The 13,216-nt window shown below is 46.1% G+C and overlaps 2 protein-coding genes across 4 annotated transcripts; one reads left to right on the plus strand and one right to left on the minus strand.

The window, feature by feature from the left end:
- Positions 1–891: 891 nt before the first annotated feature.
- Positions 892–7,039, minus strand: LOC109647777 (voltage-gated potassium channel regulatory subunit KCNG3). Of its 3 annotated transcripts, XM_069538144.1 has the most exons (5): positions 6,835–7,039; positions 6,427–6,571; positions 3,884–4,221; positions 3,525–3,753; positions 2,190–2,478 (listed from the first exon to the last, which is right to left on the minus strand). In XM_069538144.1, exons 1-5 carry the CDS (start codon positions 6,946–6,948, stop codon positions 2,330–2,332), a joined length of 975 nt encoding a protein of 324 aa, XP_069394245.1. In that variant the 5' UTR covers positions 6,949–7,039; the 3' UTR covers positions 2,190–2,329. The 3 variants fall into 3 exon arrangements, with proteins under 3 accessions (XP_069394244.1, XP_019969143.1, XP_069394245.1); XM_069538143.1 differs by lacking the exons at positions 3,884–4,221; positions 6,427–6,571; positions 6,835–7,039 and adding an exon at positions 892–1,756 and having other exon boundaries at positions 1,907–2,478; positions 3,525–3,661; XM_020113584.2 differs by lacking the exons at positions 3,525–3,753; positions 3,884–4,221; positions 6,427–6,571; positions 6,835–7,039 and adding exons at positions 892–1,756; positions 2,860–2,996 and having other exon boundaries at positions 1,907–2,478.
- Positions 7,040–7,102: 63 nt separating this feature from the next.
- Positions 7,103–13,119, plus strand: prkn (parkin RBR E3 ubiquitin protein ligase). Its single transcript, XM_020110013.2, has 11 exons — positions 7,103–7,220; positions 8,150–8,313; positions 8,789–9,023; positions 10,198–10,313; positions 10,414–10,497; positions 10,829–10,944; positions 11,071–11,207; positions 11,296–11,357; positions 11,429–11,659; positions 11,866–11,983; positions 12,161–13,119. The coding sequence occupies exons 1-11, from the start codon at positions 7,214–7,216 to the stop codon at positions 12,262–12,264; spliced, it is 1,374 nt and encodes a 457-aa protein (XP_019965572.1). The 5' UTR covers positions 7,103–7,213; the 3' UTR covers positions 12,265–13,119.
- Positions 13,120–13,216: the final 97 nt, after the last annotated feature.

The raw sequence follows: 13,216 nt of genomic DNA on the forward strand, positions 1-13,216 counted from the left end.
ACATGTGGTTACAGACATGTTGTGGTTACTAAACATGTTGTGGTTACAGACATGTTGTGATTACCGACATGTTGTGATTACAGACATGTTGTGGTTACAAACATGTTGTGATTACAGACATGTTGTGGTTACAAACATGTTGTGGTTACAAACATGTTGTGATTACAGACATGTTGTGGTTACAGACATGTTGTGGTTACAGACATGTTGTGAATACAGACATGTTGTGATTACAGACATGTTGTGATTACAGACATGTTGTGGTTACAAACATGTTGTGGTTACTAAACATGTTGTGGTTACAGACATGTTGTGATTACAGACATGTTGTGGTTACAAACATGTTGTGATTACAGACATGTTGTGATTACAGACATGTTGTGATTACAGACATGTTGTGGTTACAAACATGTTGTGGTTACTAAACATGTTGTGGTTACAGACATGTTGTGATTACAGACATGTTGTGGTTACAGACATGTTGTGGTTACAAACATGTTGTGGTTACAGTCATGTGATTACAGACATGTTGTGGTTACAAACATGTTGTGGTTACAGTCATGTAGTTACAGTCATGTTGTGGTTACAATGAAGAGTATGATGAAGAACAGGATGAAGAGGAGATAAACTCATTTAAATTTTTATTTGACTCCGGTTTTGTCCGATGTTTAAGTCTGAAACATTCTCACGGTTCCATTGAGAACCCGTCACCTCCATCACTGCAGGAAGATGAAGATGATGAAGACATCAGTGACACATTGCAGCAGCTCGTCCATCCTGTTACCATGGAAACCATGGATCATTTCACCCACACGATGATGAAAATGACCATGATCATCATCCTCATCATCACCCTTATCATCATCGTTATCACAATAATCTCCTTCATCGTTATCATCATCATCATCTTGATTGATTTATTTTAAATTGTCATAGAATAACAACAACAACAATAATAATAAAATGTCTTTAATTGGATCAAACTCATGAAGAACTTTCAAAGTCAATATTTCAGTTTCTGCTCATCACCGTCACTTTCTGATGACTCAGCTGTGATCCTGAGAGGAAGCTGACTTCAGATCGCTTTTCTCCGTGGTCGGTCGATAAACTGCTGAGTCAGAGGTCGTTGGCGAGGCTGTGGCTGCAGCGGGTGGACCGCACCTTGAGCTCGTGGTAGCACTGGACGAAGCTGTGATAGATGAAGGTGATGGGCAGAGCAAGCAGCACGATGCCGCTCACCACACACAGGCCACCCAACACCCGTCCAGCCACCGTCACTGGGTACATGTCACCGTAGCCCACCGTCGTCATGGAGATGATAACCCACCAGCAGGCAGCAGGGATGCTGGCATAGTCCTGGTTTCCAGTCTCCAGGTCCAGCCCGTGCTCCAGCAGCTGGGCCAGCGCGCTGAAGATTGCCATGGCAACACAGATAAAGACCAGCAGCATCACCATCTCACGGTAGCAGCGCCGCAGCGTCAGGCCAAGCGTCTGCAGACCCAGGAAGTGACGCGCCAGCTTGATCACCCAGAAGATCCGCATAATACGCAGGACACGCAGGGTGACACCGGCACGCTGCAGCTGAGAGTTTTCCCCCGTCAGGATGGTCACAGTGATGGAGACGTAGTACGGCGTGATGGCCAACAGGTCGATGATGTTCAGAGGACGACGGACAAACTCACATTTATCACGAGACACCAGGAGACGGATGACACACTCAGCCGTGAACCAACCAATACAAACCGCTTCAATGATCCTGCAGGGGGCGAAAGTCAAACAGAGAGAAGAGAAGGGGAGAGAACCAATCAGAACAAAGACCTTGATGATCGGGATGATCCACAAACAGAAATATGTTCAACATTTCAATCTACATGTATGCACATGGACATGCTTACATGTGACCTACCTGTGCTGGTCCAGGGTCACCTTCCAGTCTGGTAAGGTGCCGGCACACAGCATCACCATGGAGATGAGCACAAACAGTACCGACACCGAGGCGAGGATCTGCGCTGCCAGCGATGACGTGGGCTCCTCAAACATCCTCCTCATCCTCTCAAGCCAGCAGCTCTGGGGTTCGTCAGCCTCCCGGGGCCCTTCCTCTGGGAAGAAGTGAACAAAGCAGTCAGACATGCGGTCGTCGAGGCGTCGCTGGCAGCACGGCTGCAGGTCAGCGCTCTCCAGGCCCCAGTAGAGCATTTCATTGTAGAAGGACATCTCACACATGTGTGGCACAAAGCGCAGTTTTCCATGTTGCACATAGAGCATGATGAAGCTGAAGGCCTCCGAGTGCCGGTCAAAGAAAAACTCATTGCGCTCGTGGTCATAGTCGTCACAGAGCTCCAGCAGCTCGGTGTCCGACAGGCAGCGATGCAGTCGACTGAGTCTGCTGAGAGGAAGTCGCTTCATCATCTCTGCCGAGAAGGAAAATCTGCGACCGCCAACGTTCAGTGTGAAGAAATTGTTCCCGAACTTCATCTTCTGTTGACGTGAAAACACAAACGTCTTCTGTTAATGTCACAATAAAGACTTCCTCTTCTTTATACAAGTTGTTACAGTTGTTCTAAAACGTCAAACCTTCACAAGTCTGAGTTCAAAACAAAAAGCTGTTTCCATCTTTCTATCTCATCCGAGAAAAAGCTTCTACACATCAAGTGAGAAACAATTTTTAGGTTTTGATTTGAAATCATCTCATTCACTGAATCATCAAATATGGTGAAAAGATTCAAAACATTTAAAAGCCAAAGAACTAAATCGGAGAGGATTCAGTTTGAAGCTGAAACTGAGGAGAAGCTGCAGTTTCACATGAACTCAGACACTGAATAAATCCTCAACTGATTCTGATTCTGTTTGAAAACTCACCACATGAATTTGTCCAGAATGAATCTTTGAATCCTGTTTGAATGAATTCAGATCAAATCCTTTAATTCTGCTGTTTGTTCAATGTGAGACTGAAGAACGGCTCCGCCTCCTCTTCACACACAGACACACACTCACATTGAAACACACACTCTCAGTCACACACAGTCACACACACACAAACACACACTCATTTACTCACAGTCACACACAGACACTCACAGTCACTCAGTCACACACACACACACACTCATTTACTCACAGTCACACACAGACACACACACACAAACTCTCACACACACAGGGAACACCATGTGTGACTCATTCATCTGTTGTGATCATTTTCATGAGTTTATTTCAAACTCAACTTTAAATCAGTTTTTGTTTTTGCAGGAAAATATAATTAAAACTCGTTTTCATTTTTTTCTTCAGATAAGTAAATGTGGTTTCAGTGAGGTAGGCGGGCCAGCTGTCTGTCAGAGGAACTGGGCGTCTGGATTGGCTCTGCGGGAACGGAATCGGATCTCAGACAGTTTGGAGTTGATGCCTGAACCAATGACTCCTTTCTTAGCGAGAGGAAACCGAGCCAAGATGGCATCTGAGAAAGAGAGGGAGACTTTCAGAGAGACACCATATTAAAGAAACACTTCATCGCTGTCTCAACCTACTGAAGATGGCGTTGATCTTGTGCGGGTCGAGTGCACTGCGTTGCGGGTGGAAGGCGGGCCGGCGGCTCCGCCCACCCCTCAGGTTACTGTTCATCAGCGTGTTCATATCAAACACACCCAGCAACAGTGTCCGAGCCATCGCAGTGGGAGACTGCGCCTGATTGGCTGCCTGCCAACACCGAAAATCACAGAGCACGCCAGAGCCTGCAAACACCTCCACCGGGCTCACCTGGACAGATAAAACCAGATTTATAGTAAAGATGATGTATGTTAAACCAGATCTATGTTGAACCAGATTTATGTTAAACCAGATCTAAATCAGGTGATCAGATCCAGATGTGGGCCTGAGGTGTTCTCACCTGTCCAGGTGTGTCTCTGATGGAACACTGGCTCCTCCTCAGCTCCTCCATGTCAGTCTGGCTACAGAGGTGCCCCTCCTCTCCCATGTGATTCCCCAGGACCATGTTGGCCCCTGGTCTGTCCTCCTCGTCGGAGCCCAGCGGACCCCAGGACCCTGACAGCTCTACGCTCAAGGCCTCTTGCTGCACCTGAGGGCTGAAATCTCTGTCCTGATTGGTCGCTGAGTGGTGGTGATAAGGAGCATAGCTGTCACTTCTGCCTGTTGCCGTGGAGACGCAGTGGTGGCTGTTGATCTGCCCCAACGTCTGCCACATGGTCGAAAGGAGTCCAGGGATTTCTGGGAAATGTAGGGATATCATGATCATGAAATTAAACCGGAACATACGAACAAGATGAGAAACCTCATGTATTCTGTGTAATATAGATCTGGTTAACATAGATCCGTTAAATGTGGTGCTTCTTGGACACAGGAGGCCTTCCTCGCAAACAACTTTGGGTGTAAAGAACCGCTACAGCAGAAGCTGTTCAGAGACCTGGCAGTGCTATAGCTGGACCTCACAAACACCTATGGTTCCATAGACCAACACATTTGTGGAGACGACTCTGGACAAACATTTCATTGTGAACAACATCAAAAGCCTCTTGATGGATTATTATGACAAGTCTGGAGTCCGCCACCCCCTCATCAGAGCCTTCACAGATGAGCTGACAACAATAACCACGTTGGTCCCAGGAAGCAGATGGATCCTTCAAGGGTTGGAGAGTCTCACCACTTGGGTTTGGATGCAATTCAGGCCAGAAAATTCCAGGTCCCTAGTACAAAAGGGAGGGAAGGTGGTAAATGGTTTCCACTTCTTTCTCTGAGGTCTCAAATCCCATCTGCTGTAGAGAAACCCCTAAAGAGCCTCGGGGACCAGAGGACTACACCCTCAGGGACACTGGTTCCATTAAAGCAACAAACATAGACCTGGAAAGATGGCTGACAGCACCAGGCAAATTCAAAACCTGGATATACATAGCATAGAATCCTGGAGGAGGATGGAAAGGAAAAATAAGTGGCCGTCTCTGGGGTGCCTGGTAGCGTAGTGTGTTGTGCCGGCCCCCCATGTGTAGAGGCTACAGTCCTCGCTGCAGTGGGCCCCATTTCGAATCCTGCATCGGCCGGCCCTTGACTGCATGTCATTCCCCTCTCTCTGCTCCCTGCTTCCTGTCTCTCCTTTACTATACTGTCATTAAAGGCACAAAAGCCCAAAAATATACTTAAAAATAAAGTGGCCGTCTCTACAGGTGGTTGAGGCACTAAGAAGCCTGAGCAGCATCGCCCTCTATGGCAAGAGCAACAGGCTTAAACTCCCATTAAACACCATCAGAGAGGAGTTCATGGTTACCTGAGCCCAGAAGGTGCTTCAGTACAGGAAGTCCACCAACACAAAGGCTGGCATAGATATCAGGACTGGCAGAAAGTGGTGGTCCCAGGAGGCAGTCGACCTGGCGGAATCTCAACTGCATCACACAGCACTAGTGGGAGCCTCTGCAGTTTGCTGAGCAGGTCTAGGCAGCATCCCATCAGCTCACTACAACAGAGCCAAGGGTAACCCTCACCTGACCCCTGACCTCTCACCTGACCCCTCACCTGACCTCTCACCTGACCTGACCCCTCACCTGACCTGACCCCTGACCTGACCCCTGATCCCTCACCTGACCTCTCACCTGACCCCTCACCTGACCTCTCACCTGACCTCTCACCTGACCTCTCACCTGACCTGACCCCTGACCTCTCACCTGACCCCTGACCTCTCACCTGACCTGACCCCTCACCTGACCTCTCACCTGACCTGACCTGACCCCTGACCTGACCCCTGATCCCTCACCTGACCTCTCACCTGACCCCTCACCTGACCTCTCACCTGACCCGTCACCTGACCTGACCCCTCACCTGACCCCCGATCCCTCACCTGACCTCTCACCTGACCCCTCACCTGACCCCTCACCTGACCTCTCACCAGGTACTCTGACCCTGCATAATTTGAAGTCTCAACTCTTTAATATTATATTATATGAAATGCTTAATACTGAAGCAGCATGTTGCGGTTTTGGCTGCCAGAGGTGAAGCCTGTTCAACTTACTTTATAAATATATTCATATTTATAAACTGAAACAACAGATATAATTTAATAAATTAAAACATTTAAGAACTTCTGAGAGAAAAAGCTTTTAAAAACTCAGACATCTGAAATAACTAAACAGATTTTTATCAAATTCACTAAGGTTCCAAAGCAGTGATTTTAACAATGTGTTGAATTTATTTTAATGTTATATTATCTGTTATTTTAATGTTTTATTTTGAAAGTAACTAAAGCTGCCAAATGTAATCGAGTAGAAAATACTGTAATTAGCTCATCGAGACAAGAACACAAACCATTTTCGAGTTCTTACATTGTTGTGAAGGAAAAAGGACATTTTCCAGATTGATCCTATTTGTGGTATGAGTGGAGTCATCACAGATAAATGTCCTGGAGCAGTGACGTGGACCCGGACTCACCGTGGACCAACATGTTCTTCAGTCTCTGGTTCTCGGCTGACACCTCAGCTTTCTCTCTCTCCAGCTCTTGAACCCTCGACCGCAGGAAGTGAAGCTCAGCAAACTGTGATGGTGTCAGAGTCCCCCCCCACTCCACCTTCACCACCTGCAGGACAGAGAGGGAACCAAGATCTAGAGATCCATTTGATTATCCAATCATTTCTGTTTGGTGACGTCACATTTACACACCGTTTATCATATATGTGATTAGAATATGTACACAGCAGCTGTTTATTTAATTATAGTATTTGGGTTTTTGTAACATGTATAGAATATGTAGAGTTGTTATATCATGTAACGTGTACTTTATTGTCTATGTTCAGTTTACACAATATAATATATAAAGCATCTTGACACAGAGGATCTCACCGTCCCGGTGTGTGTCCCGGTGTGGGTCCCGGTGCGGGTCCCGGTGCGTGTCCCGGTGTGGGTCCCGGTGTGTGTCCCGGTGTGTGTCCCTTGCAGGACGCTGATGTCCGTCATTACAAACCGGAAACAGTTATAATCTGAAATGTTTCGATTTTCCAGTCCAGAAAAAAAGCACAAAGAAAAATACAAGTTTATTAAAATTCATAAATACCTCCACTTCCGGTGCCGATCCGTTACGTCATTCCTGCGTGACCGCGCTGTAGTTCTGCGAAGTGACGTTGGTTCCTTGTGTCGGTGGTTTGTGTGCGCGCGGCGGGACTGCACTACCCAGAGTGCACCGCAGCTCACACACTGTAAACACGACAAGACGAAGTGACCAATGATCTGTGAGTTCTGTTCTATTTATCTACGTTCTACTGGGTTCTGTTCTATTTATCTACGTTCTACTGGGTTCTGTTCTATTTATCTACGTTCTACTGGGTTCTGTTCTATTTATCTACGTTCTACTGAGTTCTGTTCTATTTATCTACGTTCTACTGGGTTCTGTTCTATTTATCTACGTTCTACTGGGTTCTGTTCTATTTATCTACGTTCTACTGGGTTCTGTTCTATTTATATACATTCTACTGGGTTCTGTTCTATTTATCTACGTTCTACTGGGTTCTGTTCTATTTATCTACGTTCTACTGGGTTCTGTTCTATTTATATACATTCTACTGGGTTCTGTTCTATTTATATACGTTCTACTGGGTTCTGTTCTATTTATCTACGTTCTACTGAGTTCTGTTCTATTTATCTACGTTCTACTGGGTTCTGTTCTATTTATATATGTTCTACTGGGTTCTGTTCTATTTATATACGTTCTACTGAGTTCTGTTCTATTTATCTACGTTCTACTGAGTTCTGTTCTATTTATCTACGTTCTACTGGGTTCTGTTCTATTTATATATGTTCTACTGGGTTCTACTGGGTTCTGTTCTATTTATCTACGTTCTACTGGGTTCTGTTCTATTTATCTACGTTCTACTGGGTTCTGTTCTATTTATCTACGTTCTACTGGGTTCTGTTCTATTTATCTACGTTCTACTGAGTTCTGTTCTATTTATCTACGTTCTACTGAGTTCTGTTCTATTTATATACGTTCTACCGGGTTCTGTTCTATTTATCTACGTTCTACCGGGTTCTGTTCTATTTATATACGTTCTACCGGGTTCTGTTCTATTTATATACGTTCTACTGAGTTCTGTTCTATTTATCTACGTTCTACTGGGTTCCACTGGGTTCCACCTGTGAGCTGTCACCTGTGTGTCCTCAGTGTTTGTGCGGTACAACCTGGGCCCAGGTGAGGTGGTGGAGCTGCAGGAGGAGGCGAGTGTGTCTGAGCTGAAGGAGGCAGTGGGATGTCAACATGGAGTCCGACCACAAGAGCTCAAGGTTCTGTTTGCTGGGAGGGAACTACAGAGCAACGCCACGCTGCAGGTGAGGTCAGAGGTCAGCTACAGGCATCACTACTGGGTTCTGTTCTACATTCTACTACAAAGAGCTGGTTCTAGATCAGGCTCTGGAACTGCCCTGGTGGAAAAGAGGTAATAGAGAGGGTGTGGCTACAAACAGACAGTGGCACATAATGATTTCTGTCACACGTGAAGAAACTCTGCAACACTCGGGCTCAGCCTCATTCCTCACTTCTCCGTTTTACGATTTTGTGTTTCAAAGATTCGTAGAGATTCTGGGAGAAACCGGTTTTTGTTTGGTTTCAGAACAAAGCCACACATGTGTATGTCTCATGTTAGAATACTTCCTTATAGGTCAAGCCAATATGAGCATAGACGGAATAAGAGGAAAGGCACAGGGTCCTTATGAATAACTCAATAGTTGTGATGAGAACACAAACCATGTGTTAATGTCATTGAACATTATGACCATTAAAGGAAGTTTCCTCTTCTTCTCTCAGGATTGTGACGTCCCGGAGCAGAGTACCATCCATGTCGTCCTCTCTTCTTCCGAATCCTCGTCCTCCAGGTTTCTCCTCTCAGAGCAGCGTCAAATGGAGGAGGGGGGGCAGGGGGAGGGGCAGAGACCAGACCTCAGTTCCTCCTCTCACCCCCACCCTTCGTCCACTGACCTGGAGGGGAGGAGGGGAAGAGAAGAGGAGGAGATAGAGGAGACGCAGGGTGCAGCTCAGAGAGGTTGGTGTGTAGAATTGTGTCTGCAGGTGTGTGCACAGGAGAATGTGTGTGTGCAAGTTAGTCATGGAGTTCCACAAGGTTCTGTCCTTGGACCGATACTCTTCACCTTATATATGCTCCCTTAGGCAACATCATGAGAAAGCTCCACATACACTACCATTGTTACGCAGACGACACCCAGCTGTACATTTCTCTGAAGCCTGATGAATCTAATCACTTAGTTCAACTTCAGGAACGTCTCCAGAACATCAAGGCCTGGATGAGCCAGAACTTCTTACTTCTAATTCAGACTGAGGTCGTTGTCATTGACCCTCAACATCTCAGAGAATCACTGTCTGAACAGAGTCACCTTGGTGTCAGTTTGTCCTCCAGCTCCACTGTGAGGAACCTTGAGTTATGTTGGACCAGGACATTTGACCAACACATAGAACAAGTCTCTAGGACAGCTTTCTTCCAGCTGCACAATATTAAGAACATTAGAACCATCCTGTCTCAGAAGGACGCTGAGAAACTCGTCCATTTGTTCTCTAGACTAGATTAACTCTTTATTATCAGGACGTCACAGGAAGTCTGAGAAAAGTCTCCAGTTGGTCAAAGTGCTGCAGCAGAGTGCTGACAGGAAGTAGAAGGAGACATCTTATTACTCCTGTCTTCTCTACATCGGCTCCCTGTAAAATCCAGAATATCAAGATCCTGCTCCTCACATTTAAAACCTTAACAATCAAACCCCACATACGTCAAAGAGCTGATAACACTGTACTATTCAAATAGATCAGTTCACTCCCAAAACACAGGTTCTCCTGTGGTTCTAGAGTCTGTAAGAGGAGAACAGGAGGTAGAACCTTCAGCTACAAGGCTCCTCTCCTGTGGAACCAGCTCCCACTCTGGGTTCTAGAGTCAGACACCATCTCCACATTTTAGGTTAGGGTGAAGGTGGTTTGGATAGAACCTCCAGCTGCCACAAGGAATTTATGTTTAGTTATTTGACTTTATGTTTGCGCCTGTTCCCAAATAAAAGAGGCTGAAACCTGAATGGTTCATCGTTGAGAGACTCCGGTGGCAGCGGCGTCTGCCACGGTTAGACATACAGTAAAACGTTCCTCTTGGATAAAGATTACAGTTAGTTCTGGATCAGGTTTGTCTGTTTTCAAGTGTGTATTTTGTGTGTCTTTAGGTGTGCGTGCCTGCAGTACTTTCTTTGTGTACTGTAAAAGCTGCAGTTCGGTCCAACCAGGAAAACTACGAGTTCGCTGTCGACGCTGCAAAGAGGCTACGCTGAAACTGAGCAGAGTGAGAACAGTTCACAGATCAATACTCTGATCAATACTCTGATCAATACTCTGATCAATACTCTGATCGACACACTGAAGATTCTCTTTCTGTGTCTCAGGGTCCTTCTTGTTGGGACGACATCCTCCTTCCAGGTCGAATCCATGGCTTATGTCAATCAGATGGTTGTCAATGCAACGAAGCGGTACGGGGACACAATTTAAGGAGATGTGAAGAGAGTTTTGGTAATAAGAGCTGACGACGGTGTCTGGTGATGTAAACATGATCACATGATCTCTGCAGCAGAGTTCATATGTCACTTCCTGTGTCTGTCTGCTCCACCTCTCACCTGAGGAATGAGGAGGATTTGATGCTGTTGTCAACAAGTCTGTGCAGAAAACCTGCTGCTGAGTGGTTCAGCTGTGAAACATGAACTCTGGAGAAACTCTTATTGTCAATATTAATAGGGTGTGTGTGTGTGTGTGTGTGTGTGCGTGTGTGTGCATGTGTGCGTGTGTGTGCGTGTGCCCACACAGGAGTTCGTCATGAAGTGTGCGTCCCATCCGACCTCTGATGAGGACCTCTCTGTGGCCCTTGACCTTGTTATGACCAACACCAGAGACGTGCCCTGCATCGCCTGCACCGACATCATGTAACACACAAACACACACACACACACACACACACACACACACACACTATTAATATTGACAATAAATATATTAACATTAAAAGGATCAGACGAGCAGCAGCTGAGTGTGTTGTTGTCTCCGCTCAGGGAAGTGGTCGTGGTCTTCCTGTGTTCACAGCGTCATGTGATCTGTCTGGACTGTTTTACACGTTACTGTGAGACCCGACTGAACGAGCGACAGTTTGTTCATGACGATGTGATTGGTTACTCTCTGCCATGTGCAGGTGAGTCCACCTGATGTCACACGATTATGTTTGCTTCATCAGCACAAACTGTCCATCACTGTGTGTGTGTGTGTGTGTGTGCGTGCAGCTTCCTGTGACGACTCTCTGATTAAAGAGCTTCATCACTTCAGGGTTTTAGGAGACGAGCAGGTGAGTTTATTAATTAGCATCATCATTTTACCCACAGTTCACCTGACTCACCTGGGTTCTCTCTCTCACAGTATGGGCGGTACCTGCAGTACGGGGCAGAGGAGTGCCTGCTGAGGATTGGAGGACTGATGTGTCCGTCACCAGGCTGTGGGGCGGGACTTCTCCCAGCTGATGGCAGCAGGAGGGTGGAGTGTGACAGACGGGTGGGCTGCGGCCTCATCTTCTGTAGAGACTGCAGAGAGCCATACCACGAAGGCGTCTGTCAAACCCTGAGGGCCACGCCCACAGTTGAAGCCTCACAGGTTAATGAAATAATCCCTGAATCTTGTTTGTGCTTTGCAAAACTCAGAACAAGAGAATAAAACGAGAGCAGTTCATGGTCACAGCGGCTGTGGTCAGGGGGCAGATCTGTGATGTTTTGGTGGCATGTCAATCACACGTCACAGTCTCTGCTGCCCCTGCTGGAAGGAGCAGGATGATGCAGGACTAACTCCTCTCTACCCGTCAGGATTTCATGGTGGGGGAGGATGCATCTCTCAGGGGGAGGTGGGATCGATCGTCTCTACTGCTCATCCAGGAGTCGACTAAACGCTGCCCCCAGTGTTCGGTCCCTGTAGAGAAAAACGGTAAAGAACCCTGAGGGTGTGGTCAGTAGGTGGCACACAACAGCAAAACAGAATAATACATACGTCTGACTTCACATCTGTTCTGGTTTCACTTTCCCAGTTTGACATGCTGCTGATCACTAAAAATCTATATGATGCCTGTATCCCTGTAAGTAATGCCTGTATCTCCCCCTGCAGGCGGCTGCATGCACATGCAGTGTCCTCTGTGCAGAGCTGAGTGGTGCTGGAGCTGTGGACGTCCCTGGTCCCCACAGTGTATGGAAAACCACTGGTTTACATAAACACACACTTGTTGCCGAGAGACTCTTCAGCAGGAAGCAGAGTGGAACCAGCTCATTTAGACAGAGAGCTGTATAAAAATGTTAAACATAATTATATGATAATAATTCACTGGTACAATTATTCACTATAAGTGGTTTTCAATCTGTATTTGGTTCATTTCTGTATAAATACATTTGATTGGTTGGTGCAGGTTTTCCGCAGGATGCTGCTCTCTGCACCCTGGACACTCCCACTTTTATTTACAGCCAATTGGTATTGATTTATGATTTTTTGATCTACTGTGAGTGGTCGACTCTCGGCGCCAGCTCAGGTAGGTCCGACGTCACTGAGTTACTTCCTCTGTGAGCTGACTGATAAAGTTATGAGACTTCAGGTGGAACTGTGGTGTTTATGTCTTTTATTGCTTCACCTGTTTGCTGTTTAAAAAATCTACAGCACATGTTCTGACAACTACACCGGCTTCCTTTCACATTAAAAATAGAATCTGGAATTCTCCTCCTGATCCTGATCATGGACTATCTATCTATCACAACCATCACAACATGTCTCCTCATCTTCATCAGTAACTCCTCAGTTCATGTGTCTGCTCCTTCATCTCTATCAGACATGTCCTCATGTACAAATACTTTAAACTTGAAGTCACAAACTGTTTCTTCTAATGTAGAGAATCTGTTGTTGTGTTGATGTCTTCAGTTCATCAGCATCTATTGTCCTCGTGTCCTGGAGACGGATCCTCACATGTGACTCTGAGCTTCAGTTACTGCTCAGAAAGTGTCTCTGTAGTTTGAGTCTAGTTGAGATCATTAAATGTGTAACCCACATGTTATACTGTGTGTTACATGTGTTATACATGTTATAGTGTGTAATGTGTGTTATTAAATTCAGTTTTATTTGTATAGCACCAACTCCTAACATCCATGATCTCCAGACTCTTCACAGAGGAGGTGAAGA

This window comes from Paralichthys olivaceus, chromosome 14 (genome assembly GCF_024713975.1).
Source record: "Paralichthys olivaceus isolate ysfri-2021 chromosome 14, ASM2471397v2, whole genome shotgun sequence".
NCBI lineage: Eukaryota > Metazoa > Chordata > Actinopteri > Pleuronectiformes > Paralichthyidae > Paralichthys > Paralichthys olivaceus.